The sequence below is a fragment of the Crocuta crocuta genome, unplaced genomic scaffold (assembly GCF_008692635.1).
Source record: "Crocuta crocuta isolate KB4526 unplaced genomic scaffold, BGI_CrCroc_1.0 scaffold30, whole genome shotgun sequence".
Lineage (NCBI taxonomy): Eukaryota > Metazoa > Chordata > Mammalia > Carnivora > Hyaenidae > Crocuta > Crocuta crocuta.
The window spans coordinates 339,431-361,769 of record NW_027528345.1 but is presented as its reverse complement, the minus strand read 5'-3'; the positions used below and the strand labels follow the sequence as shown (position 1 = coordinate 361,769).

At 35.0% G+C, this 22,339-nt stretch overlaps 1 protein-coding gene across 1 annotated transcript in view; it reads left to right on the top strand.

Annotated features, from left to right (window-relative positions):
• Window positions 1-20,771, top strand: part of CPNE8 (copine 8) — a 219,755-nt gene extending 198,984 nt beyond the window's left edge. Inside the window, exons 17-20 of the mRNA XM_077753550.1 lie at window positions 7,350-7,452; window positions 8,946-9,003; window positions 13,169-13,239; window positions 19,081-20,771. Coding sequence (XP_077609676.1) covers window positions 7,350-7,452; window positions 8,946-9,003; window positions 13,169-13,239; window positions 19,081-19,269 — 421 coding nt within the window. The 3' untranslated portion in view covers window positions 19,270-20,771. The remainder of the gene's footprint in view (window positions 1-7,349; window positions 7,453-8,945; window positions 9,004-13,168; window positions 13,240-19,080) is intronic.
• Window positions 20,772-22,339: the final 1,568 nt, after the last annotated feature.

Genomic DNA, 22,339 nt, shown 5'->3' with positions numbered 1-22,339 from the left:
AAAGGCATGGAGTGGCTGGATAGATACAACACAAGTCCCACTACATGCTGTCTGCAAGAAACTCAACTTGGATTTAAGGATTTACATACACCAAAAATGAAGGGATGCATAAAGATATCCCATGCACATGGTAACCAAAAGACAGCAGGCACTGCTGATATTTCTATTAGAGAAAATAGACTTTAAGTCAAAAACTGGCACAAGAGGCAAAGAAGGTTATTACGGAATGAAAGGGTCAAGTGATGTGATATCTTGATTGGCATACACAGGTACCCTCCAGTTTTCGAAAGTTCACATTACACCACTTCACTTTTACATAAGACCTATGTTAGGATCTGTTTTCCCTAACCAAAAGAAATCCAGAGATTTTTGCTTTTGTGAAGTAGATTTCAGTGTTTGTTTTTCAGCAAGTGGTCATAGAGGCAGCATGCATCACAAGCAGTGAGAGCGATACCACCAGGCTCCTTCCCTGGGAACTACACTCAGCATCAAGGTGCCTTAGCTTTGAACCATGTCTGTGAGCATCTGTACTTTATCTCCACTTATTCTGTGCATCTGTTAGCAAGATGTGCCCTAAGGTATCAGAAAAGCTAAGATAGGCTGTTGTTTAGGCCTGGGAATGAACACTCAAAAAGTTCCATATAAACTAATGGTAATTGCTTTATTTTCCTTTATACCATTTCTTCTTATAGAAGGTTTCATAGGAATGCTCTACTTTCTGATAGTGGGAGAAATGTTCATATTCATGAAGTATTATTCAGCCTTAAAAAAGGAGAGCTTACCATTGGCAAAAACATGAATGAACCTGGATAATGTAATGCTAGGTGAAAGAAGCAAGACATAGAAAGAAAAATGCATGACCAGTGAAAATCACTGTGTGATCTCATTTATATGTGGAATTTAAAAAAAATGAATACATAGAAGCAGAAAGTAGAATGGTGGTTACCAGGGGAAGGGAGGTAGGGAAAATAGGGAGATATTGGTCAAAGGATACAAAGTTGCATTATGTAGGATGGATAAGTCTAGAGAACTAGTATGTTGCATGATGACTACAGTGAAATACTGTATTGAATATTGCAAATTTGCTAAAATAGTAAATATGGGAACTATGTGAGGAGATGATATGTTAATTAGCTTCATTGTAATAATCTTTTCACTCTAGGTATCTATCAGATCATCATGTTGTATATATTAAATAGAATTTTATCAAAAATGAAATTTTTCTTAAAAAGTATCAACAGGAAGATATAATCATTATAAATATGTATGCACCCAATATCGAAGCACCTAAGCAAAAAGTTTGCATATATGAAGGGACAAATAGACTCTAATACAATAATATTAGAAGTCTTCAATACCCCACTTTTAATAATGGATAGATCATCTGGATAAAGGATCAATAAGGAAACCACAGACTTTAGCACCTCTCTAAACCAAATGGACCTAACAGGTATATATAGAATATTCCACTCAATAGCACCGAGATATATATTCTTTTCAAGCACATGTGAAACATTCTCTAAGATAGATTACANAACTAAGCCACCCAGGCGCCCCAAGACAACTCTTAATAAATTTAAGAAGATTGAAATAATTCCATCTCCTTTCCAAACACAGTAGAAAAAAAAGAAACGAGAGGTTCATTAATGAATAGAAATCAACATACTCTTGAATGCCCACTGAGTCAAGGAATTAGGAAATAATCTTGAGAGAAATGAAAACGCAATATACCAAAACTTATGAAATATTGCAAAGGCAGTATTAAGAGAGTTTATAGCCATAAATGTCACTTGTTAATAAAGAAAAAAAATCTTAAATGACCTAACTTTACACCTCAAGGGACTAAAAGTAGCATAAGAAGTACAAGTTGGCAGAAGGAAAGAAGTAATAATAATTAGAGTTGAAATAAATGAAATAGAGAATAGAAAAACAATGGAAAAATTGACAAAACTAAGTATTGGTTTTTTGAAAAGGTAAAACTGACCAATCCTTAGACTAAGAAAAAAAAAAGACTCAAATAAATAAAAAATGAAAGAGAAGACATTACAAATGACATCATAGGAATAAAAAATATTATAAGGGATTATTGGGCAACCTAGCAGAACTGGGCAAGTCCCTAGAAACATCTGATGTACCGAGAATAAATCAAGAGAAATAGAAAGGATACACATACCAATAACAAATAAGGAGAATGAATCAGTTATTGAAAAGCTCAGGGCCAGATGGCTACAAGGTGAATCTTACCAATGATTTAAAGAAGAATTAATACTAATTTTTCTTAAACTGTTACAATAAAATAGAGGAGGAAATACTTCTAAGTTCATTTTATGAAGCCAGCATTATGCTGATACTAAAGTCAGACAAAAGCACCGCATGAAAACTACAGACCAACATCTTTGATAAAAATGGATGTCAAAATCTTCAACAGATTATTGGCAAACTGAATACAGCAGCACATTAAACAAATTATACACAATGACCAAGTAGGATATATTTCTGGCAAGCAAAGATGGTTCGACATATGCAAATCAGCAAGTGATACAACACATTAACAGAACGAGGGACAAAAAATCACATGATCATCTCAGAGATAGAGAAAAGGCATTGGCAGAATTCAACACTCTTTCATGACAAAAACTATCAACAAATAGGTACAGAATGAATTTACCTCAACACAATAAAGGTCACAGCTGACATCATACTTAATGATAAAAAAAAAAGAACTAAAAGCTTTCCTCTAAAATATAGAACAAAGCAAGATGCCCACTCTCCTATGTCTATTCAACATATCTCTGTAAGTCCTAGCAGAGCAATTAAATTAGACAAGTAAAATAAATAAAAGGCATCCAAACTGTAAAGGAAGAAGTAAAATTATCTCTGTTTGCAGATGACATGATCTTACATGTAGAAAACCCTAAAGACTGAAGGAAACAAAGCAAAGAAAAACAAAACAAAACAAAACAAAAAGGAAACCTATTTACTGATGAACTCAGTAAAGTTGCAGGATACATAATCAACCTGTAAAAATGTTGCATTTCTATAAACTAATAACAAACTATCTGAAAAGGAAATTAAGAAAAAATCCCATTTACAATAGTACCAAAAGAGTAAAATAAAATACTTAGGAATAAACTTTAGCAAGGAACTGAAAGGCTTTTATAGTGAAAACTATGAAACATCAATGAAAGAAATTAAAGCAGACACAAATAGATGGAAAGACATACCATGTTTATGGATTAGAAATTTTAATATTGTTTAAATGTCTAAAGTGTTCTACAGACTCAGTGCAATCCCTACCAAAATCTTCATGGTATATCTTGCACAAATATGAAAAACAATCCTAAAATATATGTGAAACCACAAAGAACCTTGAATAACTGATGCAATCTTGAGAAAGAACAAAGCTGGAGGCAGGCATCATATTGTCTGGTTTTAAAACATACTTGAAAGGTGCAATAATTAAAACAGCAAGGTACTGATCTAAAAAATAAGTACATATGCCAATTGAATAGAATAGAGAGACCCAGACAAAAATCTGCAGGTTTTTGACAAAAGTGCCAAGAATACAAAATGAGTAAAAACTGATCTCTTCAATAATTGGTGTTGGAAAAACTGGATATACACATGAAAAAGAATGAAGTTGGATCCTGATATTACCACTCACACAAATTAACTGAAAATTGATTAAACATAAGACATGAAACTATAAAACTCTTAGAATAAAAGAGAACACCTTGACTTCAGTCTTGGCAATGATTTCTTGGGAATGACACCAAAAATGCAAAAGCAAAAATACACAAGTGGATACATCAAACTAAAAAGCTTCTACACAGCAAAAGATACCATCAACAAAATGAAAAGGCAACTTACGGAGTGTGAGAAAATATTTGCAACTTATATATTTGATAACAGGTTAATTTCCAAAATATATAGGGGACTCATACAACTCAATAGCAAAAATACAACTAATCTGATTTTGGAAATGGGCAAAGAACTGGCACATTTCTTCAAAGTAGGCATACAAATGGCCAAGTAAGTATATACAAAATGCTCAACATTGCTAATCATCAGGGAAATGCAAATCAAAACCACAATGAACTATCTTTATTACTTTACACTCATTAGCATGGCTATTATCCAAAAGTCAAAAAGATAGTAAGTGTTGGTAAGGATGCAAAGAAATTGGAACCCTTGTGCACTGTCGGTGGGAATTTTAAATTGGTGCAGCCACTATGAAGAAACAACATAGAGATTTCTCAAAAAATATATAACTACCAGAAATCCCACTTCTGAGTATACATCCAAAAAACCTGAAATCGGGACCTCAAAGAGGTGTCTGCAGCATTATTCACAGCCTCCAAGATATGCCCATGGGCAATAATGTGATATTGTGCGCTTAAAATTTTGTTAAGAGGGTAGCTTTCATATTAAATGTGTGTGTGTGTGTGTGTGTGTGTGTGTGTGTGCGCGCGCCATGTGCACACACACAAAGGGGACACAGGAAAATTTAAGAAGTGGTATATTTATTACCATGATTGTTTTGATGGTAGCATGAATTTTTGCTTCTGTCCAAACTCATCAAATTATATATCTTAATTAACTGCAGGGAAACTATACTAACAACTGAGACTTTCTTTATGGGTGATTTCCCCCCCAAATCACCCTTGAAGTGATATTTATAGAAAAGCATATTTTACTTTCTTACTGTTTCTGAATCTGGTAAAAATTTGCCATTTTAAGAGCATCATTTGGTAAGATTAGCAGAAAACCTACATTCTTGTACTCATAGAAGCTTTCCTCACTACTATTTATAGTCTTCCATTATAGAGTCTTCCACATGAAATATAAAACTCTATGTTTCTGAAGCATAGTCAGTAAGAAATGCTTTTTTAAAAATAACGGGTATTGGGGCACCTGGCTGGCTCAGTCAGTTAAGCATCTGATTTTGGCTCAGGTCATGATGTCATGTTCATGGGTTTGAGCCCCTGGTGGGGCTCTGTGCTGACAGCTCAGATGCTTTAGATTCTGTGTTTCCCTCTATAACTGCCCTTTCTCTGCTCATACTCTCTCTCTCTCTCAAAAATAAACAGAAATTTTTTTAAATAATGGATATTTAAAAATTAAAAATGAATACCTAAGGGAGATTATCTGGCTTCTTTTATTCAGAAAAAAAGCTAAGCATGAAATAGGAGAATAGTCTCACATCCGGTTTGGACTATTTTTCATTGATTGTGTAACCACCAAACTTATAAATTCCTTAATGTAGATGATCAGTTGTTGAATATTGTGGAAGTAGTTTTGACTATACATTGTGGAACGAGTTCAACACTATTTTTATAGGGGGTGAACACGCCACTTACTGTATTCTCTTGATCAGTCTATGAAATTACCATTTTGTTAGATGCATGAGCAATTACGAGTTTCTCTAGTCTATGGAAGAGTTGTAAATATTTTTTTGCCCATATGGTTGTTAATTCGCTCTCCAAGAAATAAGTTTTGCCTTTACATACATGATTGGTCTGTCCCTGACCTGTTCAAATTTGATTCCTTTAGGTACTTCAGATTATGAAGGAATTTTATTGGTAATCAATGGATACTTTCTTGAACCCAGTTTCTCTGTAATACTATTTTTCTATGATTCTATGATACATAAATATTCAATGAATTTTACAGAAGTAGACAAAAGTCTTCTTGTTTACTATTTATCTCCTAAGAGTACCATAATGTTTGCTTGTTACTAGATATGACCTGCATACCAATTATATTCTAAAAGTCATAAAAGTTATTCTTGTTGAGGGGCGCCTTGGTGGTTCAATCAGTTGAGCATCCGACTCTTGATTTCCACTCAGGTCATGATCTCCCAGTGGGTGAGTTCGAGCCCTGTGTCAGGCTCTGCTCTAGCAGTACGGAGCCTGCTTGGGATTCTCTCTCTCTCTCTCTCTCTCTCTCAAAACAAACAAACTTAAAAAATAAAAGCGTTGTCTTAAAAAAAAGTATTCTTATTGAGAATATAATCTAGATACTCAGAATGTAGAACACAATGATAAAAGGAGATCTAATAAAATGTAACATCCATAACATTTACTTCTGAACTACTGAGTCTTACTTGGTGAGAACTCTGATAAACTTCAAGTACTAGAATATACTCTTAAATTTTTTTAAAAAAAATTTTAATGTTTTTTATTTATTTGGAGAGAGAAACCGAGAGCGTGAGCAGAGGACGGATGAAGAAAGAAAGACAAAGAATCCAAAGCAGGCTCCAGGCTCCGAGCTGCCAGCACAGAGCCTGACATGGGGCTCAAACCCACAAACTGTGAGATCATGACCAAAGCAGAAGTCAGACATTTAACAGACTGAGCCACTCAGGCACCCTTAGAATATATTAATACCTAAAATTTGTCTTTGTTTGGTATTCTTTTCCCAATCTTTCATCAATTTAACACATATTTAACACATATTAATTGAACCATTGGGGAGGCCTGGTGGCTCAGTCAGTTAAGCGTCCGACTTTGGCTCAGGTCATGATCTCATAGTTCAGGAGTTCGAGCCCCACGTTGGGCTCTGGGCAGACAGCTCAGAGCAGAGCTTGGAGCCTGTCTCCAGATTCTGTGTGTGTGTGTCTTTCTCTCTCCCTTCCCCTGTTCATGCTCTGTCACTCACTCACTCTCTCAAAAATAGACATTAAAAAAATTGAATACAAAAAAAAAAAGAACTTGAACTATGGATGTGTAAAAAAGCATTTCTTCTGTTGCATTTTTTTCAGGTGAAATTCACATAACATAAAAGTAACCATTTTTAAGCTTACAGTTAGATGATGTTCAGCAGTTCACAATGTTGTAAAATAATCACCTGTGTCTAGTTCAAAACAAAAAGCATTTATGACTATTGCTACCATTTATAAAACTGTATTATATATTAGGTAGCATCCATGCAATTTCTTAATTAATAAAACAAAGGCATACAATTTTGATTTTAAAGGTAAAGAAATAAAATTTAGATATCTCAAGTAATTTACTAAAGATCATACACATAATTTGTTGCTTGGGTATCTGTTTCTGAAAGCTATTCCATTCCTTTGTGCTAAACATACCCTCATCCAGCTCACCTTTTATTAGTGAATGAATTTCTAAGGCAGGCAGGCTTTTCTGTGTGCTGGCAGTAATGTTGCTGCTGTTCTAGTGTGCTATTTCAGAAAAAAATGTATTATTTGAGAGCTTGCATTATATAAACTCCTAATATAAGCTTAAATATTTTCTTGAGATTAAAGGTTTGTTGACTATGCAATTATATTTAGCAACCATGCCATACAAAGGAGCTGTTTGATTTTCTTTACCTTTTCATTGCTTCAGGTATGCTTCTTCGGTAAAAGATGGTTCCCAGTATTTTGTGCTCCTGATTGTGACAGATGGTGTTATCTCCGATATGGCTCAAACCAAGGAGTCCATAGTCAATGTGAGTAGGGATCATTCAGTCGAGCTGGCTAAGTGACAACATGGTGCTTTCAACCTAAGCTGAAAGAGTTAACATTAGTTGACTTAATAGAAACAAAATGCTCATGCTTTTGCAACTGATTGCATTCTTAAGCTTATCCAGAGAACTCAAATGCATATGTACCATTAATTCATAAAGACTAACCTAAGCAGTATGGGTAATTGTGTCATAACAAAATTATTTTCCTCCCAAAATAAAAACAAATAAGATTGTAGCATCACCTTCATGTGCATGAGTGTGTTTACCTCTACCAACTAAATGTACTTGTACACAATCTTACAATTTGTACAGAGTATTTCTTATTATTTACATTTCAATTATAGGAGAACTGTATTAAAATTCTTATTTCTATACAACTGAAAGGGACTGGATTTGATTCAAAAACCATTCTTGTACAGTTCCTAATTACTTATTTTTATGATTATTTGTCTTCTTTATTAGATTATAATATATAAAATCTGTATTTTTTTTTGAGAGACGGCATGAATTGGGGAGGGGCAGACAGAGAGAGAGAGAGAGACAGAGAGAGAGAGAGAGAGAGAGAGAGAATCCAAAGCAAGCTCCACACTGTCAGAGCAAAGTCCAATGTGGGGTTGAACCCATGAACCATGAGGTCATGACCTAAGCTGAAGCTGGACACTCAACCAACTGAGCCCCCCAGGCCTCAGTTGTTAGTGGCGTTAGTGTTCACTTGAAAATAGGAATTTAATAATTTGGGCTTAAACTAGTAAGATGTGGTGTATTGAGGAACAATTTTCATAATTTGATGACCTTCATAGCTTAAGATGTGGTTGCTGTGTGCCATGTCTCTGTTACTGGATCTCACATTCTGACCATTAAGTTATTTAAAATGATTACATTGTTTAAGTGATACGAATGATGGGAAAATATGCTGTTACATCAAATATTTAATATCGCTCACAATCTCATGGATATCTAATACATAAATTAATCATTCTAATAATAACTTTCTGTAATTATAATTTGTATTCACTCATTTATGATGAAAATTCTTTCCCTAATCTTGGGTATAAGTGGTATAGAGTAAGGTGCTACTCTTTCACAAACATAGTGCCATTTTTTCCCCTTATATCAACTCAAAGATTTTTGGTAAGAGAGAGAACATGAATAAAATGTCCAGAGATACCCACAGTCAACTTAGGAAGATGTTGGCTGAGAACAGCAAGTGAAAGCAGATGTTCAATACATTTTATTTTTCGTACTGTCCAAGGCTAGTCATTCCCAGAGAATGTTCCACTGAATAAGTGTATGTACAAAGTTAGTTCAAAAAGAATGAGTAGAATCAAGCATATTTTTGTGATATGTTCAAACCTATTTTAGTGAACATCTGTGAAAAAATATCAAAAGAGGATATTATTTTCTTCTTAAATTGTAGTTCTTTTCTTAAGAAGTCAACTTCTTAATTGTGACCTTCTTGTATATTTTCTTTGAAGGCTTCAAAACTTCCAATGTCAATAATTATAGTAGGTGTTGGACCAGCAGAATTTGATGGTAAGTAATAAAATTTCAATAGTATTTCTTGGGAGTTTATTTCCTCTGATCCATCATGTTGTAAGATTTCTTTCACTCATTTTTGTCTATAAGAACCTGAATATGAATATGGATCTTTATATAATATCCATGTTCACATAGATATAATGTAAATATCTCATGAGGAAGTCCATTCAGTAGAGCAAATGAAAAGATTGTCTTCTGACTATAGCCTTTTTCTCTCCAGTATCAATTAATTCAACATATAACTTTCTATTCCATTAGCAATGGTTTGTACCCCAAGATAATATTTTTTATGAGTGACAGAGTGATAAATGGAGTTGTTATTCCCAAGGCAAAACACACTCTGGGTTCACTAAAAACCTTTATGGATGAGCTCTAAATTAATAAACGATTGGACTGTGAAGAGCGATGTTAACACAAGCATAATATGCTACTTTAATGGATTTTCAGACACTGGATAGTTGGTAGACATTAGCTCTATAAATATATAAGTTCTGTCATATGAAAGAGCAAAGTAAAATGAAAATGGAACTGACCATCTGAGATTTAATGACGCTTTATAAAATTATGCTAAATTGAGTTACTGGGTAGTTCTCTGGGCTCAGTCCTTGCTCAAATGCCAATTAAGTGACTGGTGTTTGTATAACTAGTGATCTGGGTAAACTTCTTTAAGGATAATTTGTTCCCAGTCATGTGGTGAATTCCTTTCAGAGACAACTCTGTGCTAGATGGCAACTGCATGACCACATGGCATTTGCCTACTTCAGGTGTTTTTACATTAACAATGACCCAATTTAGCTTGGCGCCTTGGACATGAGAATAATTTTAGAATATTTAGAACAAGCTTTGATACATTACAGGTTAATTTAAGCACATAGGTTGCTAATAATACTATGGTCATCACTGGGATGACTCTCCTTTAGCCACCAGAGCCTCCTCCATAAGGAGAGTGAGTATAGATCTGTCCATCTCAGGAAAAGCACCACAGGCAAAGCAGTTATATTGCTGACCTTAGAAATCCTTTCTTTCGATTCCATGGTTGGTTGGTCATGCTTTGCTTCATTATAATCCTCCAGTGTCTAAAGCAAAAGTCATTTAGCTCTGACTGCTGCTGCTTCTGCTATTATTTTCTGTCTTTGAATACTTACATCTGATTGCATTGTACGTCAAGTATGAATTTGAGATAACCTCTCTGGAGTCAGGAAAGCTAAGGGACATCTTTCCTGTTAATGCTTTGTGTACTTGATCATCTGCATTAATCAGTGATTGACTGTGTTTCACAAACTTCACCAATTGCTAGGGTAAAATAACTCATGCCTTCTTCGGTTACTAATTGGCTTCTGCTTCAAGGATGAGTACATCCCAGGTCTCTCATTGGGTACATCCCAGGTCTCCCCAACTCCTGTGGAAGTCTGAGATTAGGTGTATGACTTAACCTAATTCACTTGTTCCTCAAGAGCCTGCACACATCATGTGTGAATACAGAGCCACTGATCCTTCCTTGCATGTATTTCTGGTCATATATTTCTATTCAGAGCAGCAGGCATAGTTATTTGGGTACTCCCTCATCCAACTGCCACAGCTATTTATTTTCTTCATTTCTTTTGTTCACAATGAATTATTTATTAGGGTTTGAGGCATGATAATTCATCATTTCCCTCTCTGACTTCCCAAACTGAATAAAAATATGTAGGAAGCCCTCAGACGAAGACCATAATATAAGCGTTACTAATAATGCAGAACTGAAGAATTTGGGTTAAGCCCTGCACAAAATCAGACTTGTCTCTATTCTCCTCCCAAGATTAAATGACCTTTGCCTTCTCTCCAAGCCTTCTCTGTGCAAAGGTAGAGCCTGGTCTATTAAGCACACCACAGGGAGAAATTACATCCAAACTAAGGATAGGGCACTCCTAACCAGAGAGATTTCATAGTCAGTCCCTTCTCATTTTAGTAATCCCAGAAATCATTTAGGTGTATTTTTCCATGTGGAAAAAAGAGTGAAGATTATAGGCAAGGAGGGAAGTTGCCTTCCCAATAGAATTCCTTCCTGGGAATTAAAGTGATACTTCCCTCTGGCAAACGTGGGGACAGGGCATTAGGGTCCTGTGACAACTGACTTGTGCTTTCAACATGACAAAAGCTTTAATAAGATGGAAAAACTTTCAGGCCAGAACTAGAAAAGTAGACTATTCCTCTAGGAGACACAAATGCTTCTCTAAAGTATTTTTCTTTCTCTCCTCTCAAAATACCTCTCTTCTCTCCATGGCTAACAGGAAAAGGACAGAATACTCATGTTTCGCATAATAAAATCTTTGACTTCCATTCAGATTGTGCTGACCCGTCAAGAGTCTTTCAGTCAGCACTTCCAAATCTGCTGTAGAGTAGGTTTATACATAACACATAGAAACTGGCATAAGGAAAGGCTGAGATAAAACATGCACAATCTGAATCTAAATCTTGTACATTTTATCAGTTAACCACCTAAATCCAACATCCAAACACTTTTAACAAGAAATTATTTGCATGGGCAAGAAAGGTAGTATCTTGCCATACGTTCTCTGAAATTAGATGAATTAAGATTAACCTATTAGATTGAAGAGTATTCAAATTTCTCATTTCTGTAGTTTTAATATGAACAATTTAAAACTTTCTGTTTTAATACTCATTAAAAATACTCATTTAACCAATGAGTTTTCACTCTGCCATAAAGCATCTTCATTGAGAAGAAAGATTTCCCAAGGCAGGATTTCTTTATCCTTAAAAGGTAAAAAGTCAAATTAAAGCAGCATTGGACTACCTGCTTTGATCTGAGTTAGTAGAAAGGAAGAAGTAGAATGGGTTCTAATTTCATTGTGTCTCCCACAGCTAGAAAGAAATGCATCTCTGTCTCTTATAGACCTTTTTTTCTAAGAAGTACTTGTGAGGACCTGGGGCTTACCATCTCAGGCTCCTTGTGGACCAGATGCAAACCTAGAGGGTGAACGGTACCTTTCACCACTTTCGCACCCTGTCTTTTCTCCTTGCTTTCAAAAATAGTCTCCAGTTCTTGCAACCTGCAGCTTTTTAACCCAAAGGGCGTGCTGAAAAATGGGACATATTTTATAGGATCACATTCTAATATGTAATTACCTGGATAACTGTCATTTTCCTTAATTGGAATTAAACACAAAGACCGATGGAGATTGTAGGGGACTGTGGACTATGAGATCCAGATTATCACTGAATTTTGTTTTCCATTTTGAGAGTAAAGAAGAACTTCCTGTAATTGCTGGCTTGTCACCATCACTGAACATTTATGTCTCAAAGTCACATGAAAATTTTGAACAAAAAACTAACCCAAAAAGGTAATTAGCTATTGAAAGCTATTTGAGCATCATGACACTCTTATTTACATCCCTAATAAGTATAAAAGAAAAATAGATCTTATGTATGATATTTTTCATTACTGTTATTATTATTATTTTTATTATTTTAATCCCATTATAGTTAACATACACTGTAATATTAGTTTCTGATCTACAATATAGTGATTTAACGCTTGCGTACACCACTCAGTGCTCCTTAGGACAGGTGCCGTCCTTAATTCCGGTCACCTGTTTCACCCATCTCTCCACCCACCTCCCCTCAGTAACCATTAGATTGTTCTCTATAATTAAGAATGTGCTTCTTGCTTTGTCTTTCTCATTTTTTCCCTTTGCTCATTTGTTCTGTAGATCTTTGTACTTTATAAGTTAATTATAGCATACACATTTTCTTAAATTATGACATGTATTGTATATCTAAGCAAATTATAGAATGGTAGCTCTCTATCAATTATGAGCCCTAGCAATGTTCCAGCCCAGACATTGACTCATGAACACGTGTATAAAGGTAAAATTTAAAACAATGTTTGTAACCCAGACATGTTATTCAAACACTGAAGAAAATAATGAAAAGGTAAAGATTGTTTTCTGGCTGAGCAGTAGTGTTTGGAGGGTGAAGAAGCAAACATTATCATTGCAAGTGGTCACTGGAGTCTGGTGAATGTCATGTGTATACAAAATGAATTATCAGTAATAGAATTATACATTTAAACACAAATTACCATTCCTCATGTAATTAATTATTTAGAGAATTCTCAACTGAAAACTTAATAAACTCTAGAAAATGTTCTTAATTGCAGCATTGCTTTACTTTATTACCAGCTGTCCTAATATATCGCAGCGTTCACAAATACCAGCTAGGCTGACCTATGTAATGTTAAAATTATTTCTTAACTAATAAAAAATCATCCTTCAGAAAAATCACACTTTATTCAATCAACATGATAGAGCAAATACCTCTTTAAATTAATGGATTCAAAATCCATTAATAAGGTAAAAATTGGGCAATATGGGCATACAGTTTTGTAGTTTCTTTCTTTTTTATTTCCTTAAATCCAAGTTAGATAACATACAGTGTATTTGTTGTCGTTTCAATGAGAGTAGAGTTCAAATTGTTACTGGAGATTCTGATTATTGTCAAGTTTCTTATTAGAAAGAAAACAAAAGTTAACAAAACAAAAGTGATTAGCACCACTTGCCCCATCAGTGAGGTCGGCATATAACCCAGAACTGAGAACGTCTAGGGTGGGGAGATATACCCGTATTACAGTAGCTCTTCCAGTTTGCAAAGGGCCCCGATGAGGTCTTGGCTAGCTTGCTTTCTTTTCTTTCTTTCTTTCTTTCNCGACTTCGGTTCAGGTCATGATCTCATAGTTTGTGAGTTCCAGCCCCACATTGGGCTCTGTGCTCACAGCTCAGAACCTCGAGACTGCTTCAGAATCTGTGTCTGCTTCTCTATTGCTCCCCCAGCCATGCTCTGTCTCTCTCTCTCTCTCTCTCTCTCAAAAATAAATAAAAATACATTGAAGTTTTCTAAAAAATAATAAAAATATTTGTGAATATTTAGAATAGTGGAGTTGCCAGGGCACATCAAGGATAATGTTGTCCATCTTTCCATCATCAGAAAATATTTAAGCCATCACAGTCAATGTGATGTGATCACATTAGGCTCTCTTACCTTTTGACTACTTCCAATTTCTTATATGTTGAAGCTAATCAAGTTAATGCACTGCAAATGGAACCCGATTTTTTTTAAGTGGGCAAACAAAACCCTATGGTTGCAAATAATAACAAAAGCCAGAGGTAGCTGAGTTTTAGCAGAAAGGTGAGGGTAGTGGATGGAGTTCTCATTATTATGTGAAACCTTAAGTGGCTTCCAACTTCATATAATAATAATATTGAGTCATTCGTTAACTCCATTGTATGCTAGGCAGGTGCTTTCACTTAATCCTTAATTGACCTTATGCAGGTAGTTTGATTTCATTTTATAAAAAAAAAAAGAAAGAAAGAACGAATGAAAAGGAAAAAAAGAAATGAGTTTCAATTCTTTTTGTCCATAGTCATGTAGCTAGTAAGAAGTAGAGACAGGATTTATCCTTAAAATGTCTGATTCTAAAATTCTTAACACAAATTAGTATAACTTTGATTCTAAAACCTAAACATAGCATTTAAGAGTCTCCATAATCTGACCCCAATCTTCCTCTTTAGCTATACACACACACACATGCACACACACACACACACACACTTTGTCTAGACAAATAGGACTACTAGCTGTCTTTGAGTCACACATTTCCATTGTTCTTGGTTTTATTTCCTCTTATTGTTTCACCTGGAATTCTCTTCTTCTTTATCTGTGCTGGTTAAAAACCTACATTTTGAAAGTTCCCAGTATACAGCCTTGCACAATGCCCTCTCTGTGTACACTCCAGCTAATTTCCCCTCTTTGTCAATTTATTCACATTATCACTTTATATCTTCCTAAAATACGGTCACATTTTACTTTATAGTAGTTTATAAATGAGGAAGCAGAGGGAGAGGGTGAGATGTTAAACAACTTGTGCAAAATTATTTAAGTCATAAATGGTAGATCCAAATTTCCAGTTGAGTCTGATTCTAAACTCTGAGTTCTTTCTGTTACAACACACCTACTCTCCTAAAAGTCAAAATTCTAATGAAGATTATTAGGCTCTGTTTCCCTTTTCATACTACTGTAATGGTTTATATATCAGGGTTAGATCAATTTAGGTTCAAATAATGACTGATACTGATAACTATCTGACCTTGGGTGCATTAACTAAACTCTCTAAGTTTGTTTCCTCTTCTATAAATTCAAAATATGGGTAACATGCTAATAAAAATTAAATGAGATATTGTACTAAATTTTCCCAGAAAGCTTGTTACCTAACGGTTGTTCAATAAGTGCATTAACACCAATTTTCGTTGGTATAAATATAATTAGTGAGTATGTGGGCATAGTCCAGTGCAAAGGCATTTTTCATGTCAGTATTTCATAGTAGCTACACCTTGACATGGAACACTGTAGTCAGCCTTGTGTGTGATTATATTCATTGCCTCAAGATTGAATCTCATCTGACTGTAGTATAAACAGTAAGCAAGATGTGATCCTATAAATGAGTTATATTCTTAAATCAATATATGTAAAAGCTTCCAATATTTGTTTGTTTGTGCTATGGATTGGCCATTGTGTATAATGCAATGTCATTTCTCCTTACTGCATGCAGCTGTGACCAGCCTATCATTTCCTTCGAAATTATATTTAAATTATATTTTCCATTAAAAGGAGAATAATAACCTTGAAGCCTTAGACTTGAAAATCACTAATGGAGCTCTGCACAGTAGGAACAATCAAGTAAAATTGAGCAGAACAGCAACTAAAAGTCCATTTGCCCAAACTGATTCAAACTTGTTTTCACAAATAGGCAAAGCCAGCCGTTAGAGCAGCCATGTGGAACATTTTCCTCGTACTGCATGGATGCTAAAAAAAATTAGAGTATCAAGGATATAGTATATTTCTACAGAACAGAATGCATTTGTTGGTATTCTTCAGATGAATGTGATAAATTAGTGCAAAGTGAAAATTGATTTATTCCTCTAGACTGAACATTTTAAGCGTGCAAGTTAATATGTGGTGATAGTCAATGATCAATGCTCATCCACAAATGTGTGAGCATTATTTTGAACAGGTCCCCAGGTATAGTAATCAGAAATGAATGATGAAAAGAGACAATAATCAGAGCAGTCTGAGAAGTTAAGTGGAAAACGGATTGTAGAAGGATGTGAGCAATAGTGTTATAGAGGGCATATATTGTCCTGAAATCTGTAAGATCTGACATTAATAAGAGGTCAAGGAAATGAAGAGTTACTTGTCATTTTCATCCCTCACTTAGGAGAGTACCTCATGACATGATTGAAGAGCTGAATGTTCCTTTGGAAAAAGGTTTAGATAATTTAGGTTAGTGAGTAGAAAGTTCTCAACATTTTTTTTTCTACTCCCAGCACACATGTGGGATGAGGCGTACTTCCCTTGATAACAGGAACTGCCTATGGCAGTGATTCTCACCCTGGGGGCAAGGTCCCTCAGTATTCAGGGGCCAGGCAGAATCTGTGCCCCTACTGAATAAACCTAAGTTCAATGTGATGTAAACCTTCCCCTTCAGCTGAAAACTATATTTCTTTCTTACCCATGATTTATGAATATGTTTTAAATAGGAGTAGAACTACATGTATTATGAGAATGGCAATTGTGAATCTGAGTTTTGACATCCCAGAGCATCACAACATTCTTAAAAATTAATTGTAATGTCCTCCAATAACAAAAACTAGCAAATCTTATAGCAGATGCTAGAAAGATGAAGCAATGGGTGTTTTCAAATAACAAAAAGGCCAGGAATTACTCTCTTAGATGCCAATATTGATATTGTACTTCAATTTGACAGAGATAAAATTGATAAGGATATTCCTTCTATTTAATGTTTGATATGAATGTAAACAGAAGACTAATTAGAATATAATTTCATATTTATATTGAATATATACATGTATAGGATGATGAATAATAATACTAATGATGATTACATCGACTATCCTGTGTCATTCATATTATGAGTTGAACACGGTTTTAAGCAGTTTACATGTTAACTCATTTAATATAGCAACCTAATTGAATAGGTATTATTATTATTATCCTCATTTTTAGAAGGGGAAACTGAGGCAAAGAGTGGAAAATTATCTGTCCAAGATCATGTAGCTATTAAGTAGAAGAACTGGGCTCTGAACTGGGAGGTCTAATTCCAGAGTTTGGGAAAATAGGGGGTAAAAAGAGAAAAGAGATTAATGTCCATGGCATGGAAGAAAAATGAAGAATCCAATGCAAATAAAAGAGCAAAGTTGAGGTAAACACACGAATGGGTGAGGTCAACTGTTTGCCGGAGGTACCATCCTTTCCCTGAAATGTAGATATTAGCCACAGATTTCTGAAAAACTGAACTCTTAAAAAAATTTAAAGGATAATCATTGTATACTAAGCATATTGATATCTTGTTAGTAATTTATTTTTAAAATGATGTCTTTTAAAAGAAGAATGAACTAAGCTATAGCAATTAGATATCTTTTTCTCATTAATCATGTCTTGTGGATTCCTCTTTTCTCACTTTTCTAGTTATCGTTTCAGAGAAAAAAATAAACCCTGATTTTATTTTGCACTTGTTGTTGTTATTGTTGTTAAAGATGTCAAGTCTTATCCAAAGCTAAATAATTTAACCTCATGAAAGTTCACATCCCCTTAGTTCTTACTCTTCTCAGTTGAAGATTACATTGCTCTGTTAGATTTCTCTTACCCTTATTAGCCATCTTCATGGGTAAGAGCAAGTTTCATCACCTTTCTACTACAGGTTTCTAAAAGCTGGACTGAGTTTTCATCCTGGTTAGCAAGACCGGGTAAAATTATAGTCATATAGGTCTACATGCTTCTGACTACAGCATGTCTTATTTTAAAAAGAAAAAAGTAATTTTGTGCTCTTGCTTAAAGAGACTGTTTTCACTGCATACAAGGTATTAGAACTGCTATTTGATTTCTTAAAATTTTAATTTGTAAGCACCTGACCATTTTAAAACCTGCTTCTTCATAATAGTTGCTTTCTGAAAGCACATCTTGAGTAACTATGTAAATCAAAAGTAACTTTTTCAAAATAAGTTTAAAATAGTTATGGTATAGTTATAGAGATGGGGGTATGTTCTCTCTCTAGAGGAGAAAAAATAATATAATTCAGGCTGTTAAATATTATAATCAGAAAGTGCTGAACATTCTCAAATGTCTTCGCTGTGCCTTTTCCCCAAGACCTAAAATTACTGTGTTCCCAAACTATCACAACATTAACAGTTCTAAACATTTCCAAGTGGCTTCAAGAATCATCGTGTCTCTGAGGGAAAATTGAACTAATGCCCTCAAACAGCACATTTTTATTAACTTAAGTAACCAATACAAATGAAGAGAGAATCAGGCAATTTATTGTCAGAATATTTAATGTTGAGCTGATAATGGCTCTCACATAATTGGTAATGTAAAGATAGAGCAATTATTTTTATATGATGTAGAAATAAGAATGCTGATATTTCAATAAGAAGTATCCCAAATCTCATGTTGAATTCTTTTCCTTTTCCATTTCAAATAACAGATTAAAAAATATATATCTGGAACATGTGGTTTGATGTCTTAGTAATAATTAAAAATACTTTACATGTGTTTAGGATACACACTTCTTTTTTTACCCTCCATTGGATACTATTTCTGATTGAAAGCTGAACTAAGCATGTATTAACTCCATTTGACAGAAAACCGAGCCCCGAAGAGGTAAATGCTCCATGCTATTGGGAGTCTGGCTAGGTATAGAACTCAAAACTGCAGAGCACATGTGGCAACATGATGGACCTGTCAGGAACAGGAATCTTGAATTATTGGGAAGAAGAAACGTAGAAAACAATTCCATCCCTTTTTAGATAAAGTATATACATTAGAAAGGTTTGGTCACTGTAGTAGCTATTGGTAATGAATCAAATCTCTTTAAAATTCGTACTAATTATTATCCATCAACAACCACTCCAGGCTTCTTCAATTCTCAATGAAATGTTTAATGTGTTGATTTTTGTGTCTATTAAATAGTATGCTTTCTTTCTTTCACCCCTGTTGCAGTTCGTACCATTCAGGGATTATATTGACAGAAGCGGAAACCACATTCTGAGCATGGCTAGATTGGCTAAAGATGTCCTAGCTGAGATCCCCGAGCAGTTCCTGTCCTACATGAGGGCCCGAGGAATCAAGCCATCGCCTGCACCGCCCCCATACACCCCGCCCACACATGTGTTACAGACTCAGATATGACTGTGCTCTGAACTGCTAATGTTAGTTACACATCAGTTAGAACTGCTGAGTCAATGCTTTGCTCCTGGTGCTCTGTAATGAACCAGGGAATGAGATCCTTTTTTCAGTTTGTTTTCAGCAGTACTGGTTAATATGCTTTCTTGGATCCAAAATTAATTCTCTTCCTAAACCAAAACTGTAAATATGGTTGTTGCATGAGCAACCAAAAAACAAAAAAATCGTTTAAATGCTTGAAGCAAAATATGGATGTCTTTTCTGAATCTTCTTTTTTTTTTTTCTTTTGGACAGGAAACAGCTAATTTCCAATGTATTGTTGGGAAAAAGCACAAACTATGTTTTTAACTCAAATACTGTCCTCGACTGCTGTGTGTCTAGGAAAGCAGTCTCTCTGTATCAATGTTTACATGTTACTACTTTTTAAATTTCAATACTTTTATAACTGTTCTTAAGAATAAGAGTTTTGAATATTGAATCCTTTGTCTTCTAAATTGCAATAGCTATAATCACAAGAGCAATATCTCTTTGAATGACTGTCTGGACAAATGCAATTGCAAACAAGGGGAGGGAAAGATACTTTCATATTTCTCAGTAAGTGAATTGTCTTACAAAGCTGCATCTGCTTAGTAATGAGTTCCTCTGCATCGTTTGCCACGTACGGGTATGGGAGTTTAAGCTTAGCGGGTGTGTATCCAGTAAGAATATGCATTTTTCATAGGGTTTGGGTTCTAAATTTAGACTGCCGTCAGTTTATGTTTTGTAATTCTCCGTAGAAATCAGAAAAAGTCAAACATCGTGAACCGTAAAATGCACAGAATATCCTTTGTGTAAAAAGTAGCGTCTTTATATTATAATGCTATTTAAAAGACTAAAACCCAGAATATTTAACTGTGAACCATGTAGCAGAAGTTTTAAACTTTTTATTCCATTCTACCTTGTCTAGATATTTTTATTCAAAGGGATACTGGCTCTGTCAATTTGGACTCCTTGTTCTCACCTTTCCATGTGGCCATGCAGGGTGCACAGGCTGGAAGTTTTTCGTGACATTCCCAGTAAAACATACACAACCTGTGACTTAGTGCACAACACATTTGTGAAATAACCTACTCCTACATATGGAACTGCCTGTCCACAATTAATTGTAAAGAGTTTTTGCATGTACAGTTTTTACAAGAATTACAGTTTTGTGACGTCGTGTCTGAATTAAAGCATTTCTTTAGAACAAATGGCCTTAAATTCTCACAGAATTCCTGGAAATGATTGTGAATTGCCTTCAAATAATAGAAAGGTGTATTTTTTTTTCTTTTGTGTCAACAATGTCACTGCTTTATAATATTTTTCCTTATACCCTATTTACTACTTGGTTTATTTCTACTGTATGTTGTTCTCTTTGTCCCAAGTTGACTTAGGGTGACTTTTATAAGCATGAAACTATTTTACTGAAAAGAAAAATATATACACCCACATATCTCACAGTATCAATGTTATATAATTATGTAATAATAAATTGTCCATTTTTAAGTATGTATTAAAATCTTTAAGAGGATAACTATTTGCTCTGTAAATTTTATGTGTGAGTGACATGGAGTGTGATGATTTCCCTTACTGACCTTAAATAATTTTGTCAGTCAGTATAGCTTGTTAACCTACTGATTTTTTTAAATTTACCTTCACTCATCAGTCCAAAGAAACAAAAATGAATACTGTCAGTATTCTTTCTTGTGAAACATCGGTTATTTTTCTTTGAACTCATTAGAGAAAATGAAAGATGTCTTTCTTTTTCTTTTTAATTTTTTTAATGTTTATTTTTGAGAGAGAGAGCGAGAGAGAGAGAGAGAGAGCATGAGTGGGGAAGGGGCAGAGAAAGGGAAACACAGAATCTGAAGCAGACTCCAAGGTCTGAGCTGTCAGCACAGAGCCCAACGCAGGGCTCAAACCCATGAATCACCAGATCATGACCTAAGCCAAAGTCAAAGGCTTAACTGACTGAGCCATTCAGGTGCCCAGAGAGACGTCTACTTCTTACCTGAGAAATAGTGTGCCCAAACCTAGTGGAGGCACATGGCTAAGAAACAATCTTCAGTTGAAAACCCCGCCTTTTGTATGGTTGAGAATAGTCACTGGAAATGCATGTGATGTTAGTTCTATATATTAGGTTAGAAAATACCCAGTCTTATCTCATCGTTGCATAAATGAAGAAACTAAGTCAGAAGGGACTGAGTGATTTATCTAAGACTATGTAACGAGGACAGAGCAAAAGTAACCACTTACATTTTGTGGACTGCCATTAGGAGCTTTGCAATGAAAAATCCCAGAAACAATTAATAAATGCAAACACATATCAATATTTGCACATACCAACAAGGTATAAGAGATATGCAAACATTTGATAATGAGAGACAAGAAAGGTAAGTATTGAGAGAAGAGTCATCCACCTTGCTGCCAAAAGCAGACTATGACCAAAGGCTCTGGATGCTAGCCTCCCTAATCTCATTCCTTCTCTGATGAAAACCATTTTAATTCTAGGGTGAGCCCTTGGGTTTCTATTCAGACATCTCCATCACTGGTCTCACTCGGTTATATAATATAAATTCCCATTGCTTCCCAAATGAATATTAAAATCATCCAGGCTTGTTTCCTCAACCGATCTGAGTTTATCTAGAGTCTCAGATATAGTTCATACTGTTTCCTCCCATCTCTCCTTAGGCCTAGAATACACTTTTTATCTTCTAGCCCAAGTCTCAACTCTTGTTTACCATATTCTTTAAAACTTCAGGTAACAGTATGTTTTCACTCATATGTGGAGTAGGGGAAACTTAACAGAGGACCATAGGGGAGGAGAAGGGGAATAAAAAGCTAAGGAGAGAGAAGGAGGCAAACCATAAGAGGCTTTTAAATACTGAGAACAAACTGAGGGTGGATGAGGTTGGGGGAGAGGGGAAAATGGGTGATGGGCATGGAGGCTAGCACTTGTTGGGATGAGCACTGGCTGTTATATGGAAACCAACTTGACAATAAACTATAATAAAAGAAAAGAAAAAAAAAGCCTTTAGGTAACAATAATTAGTACCTT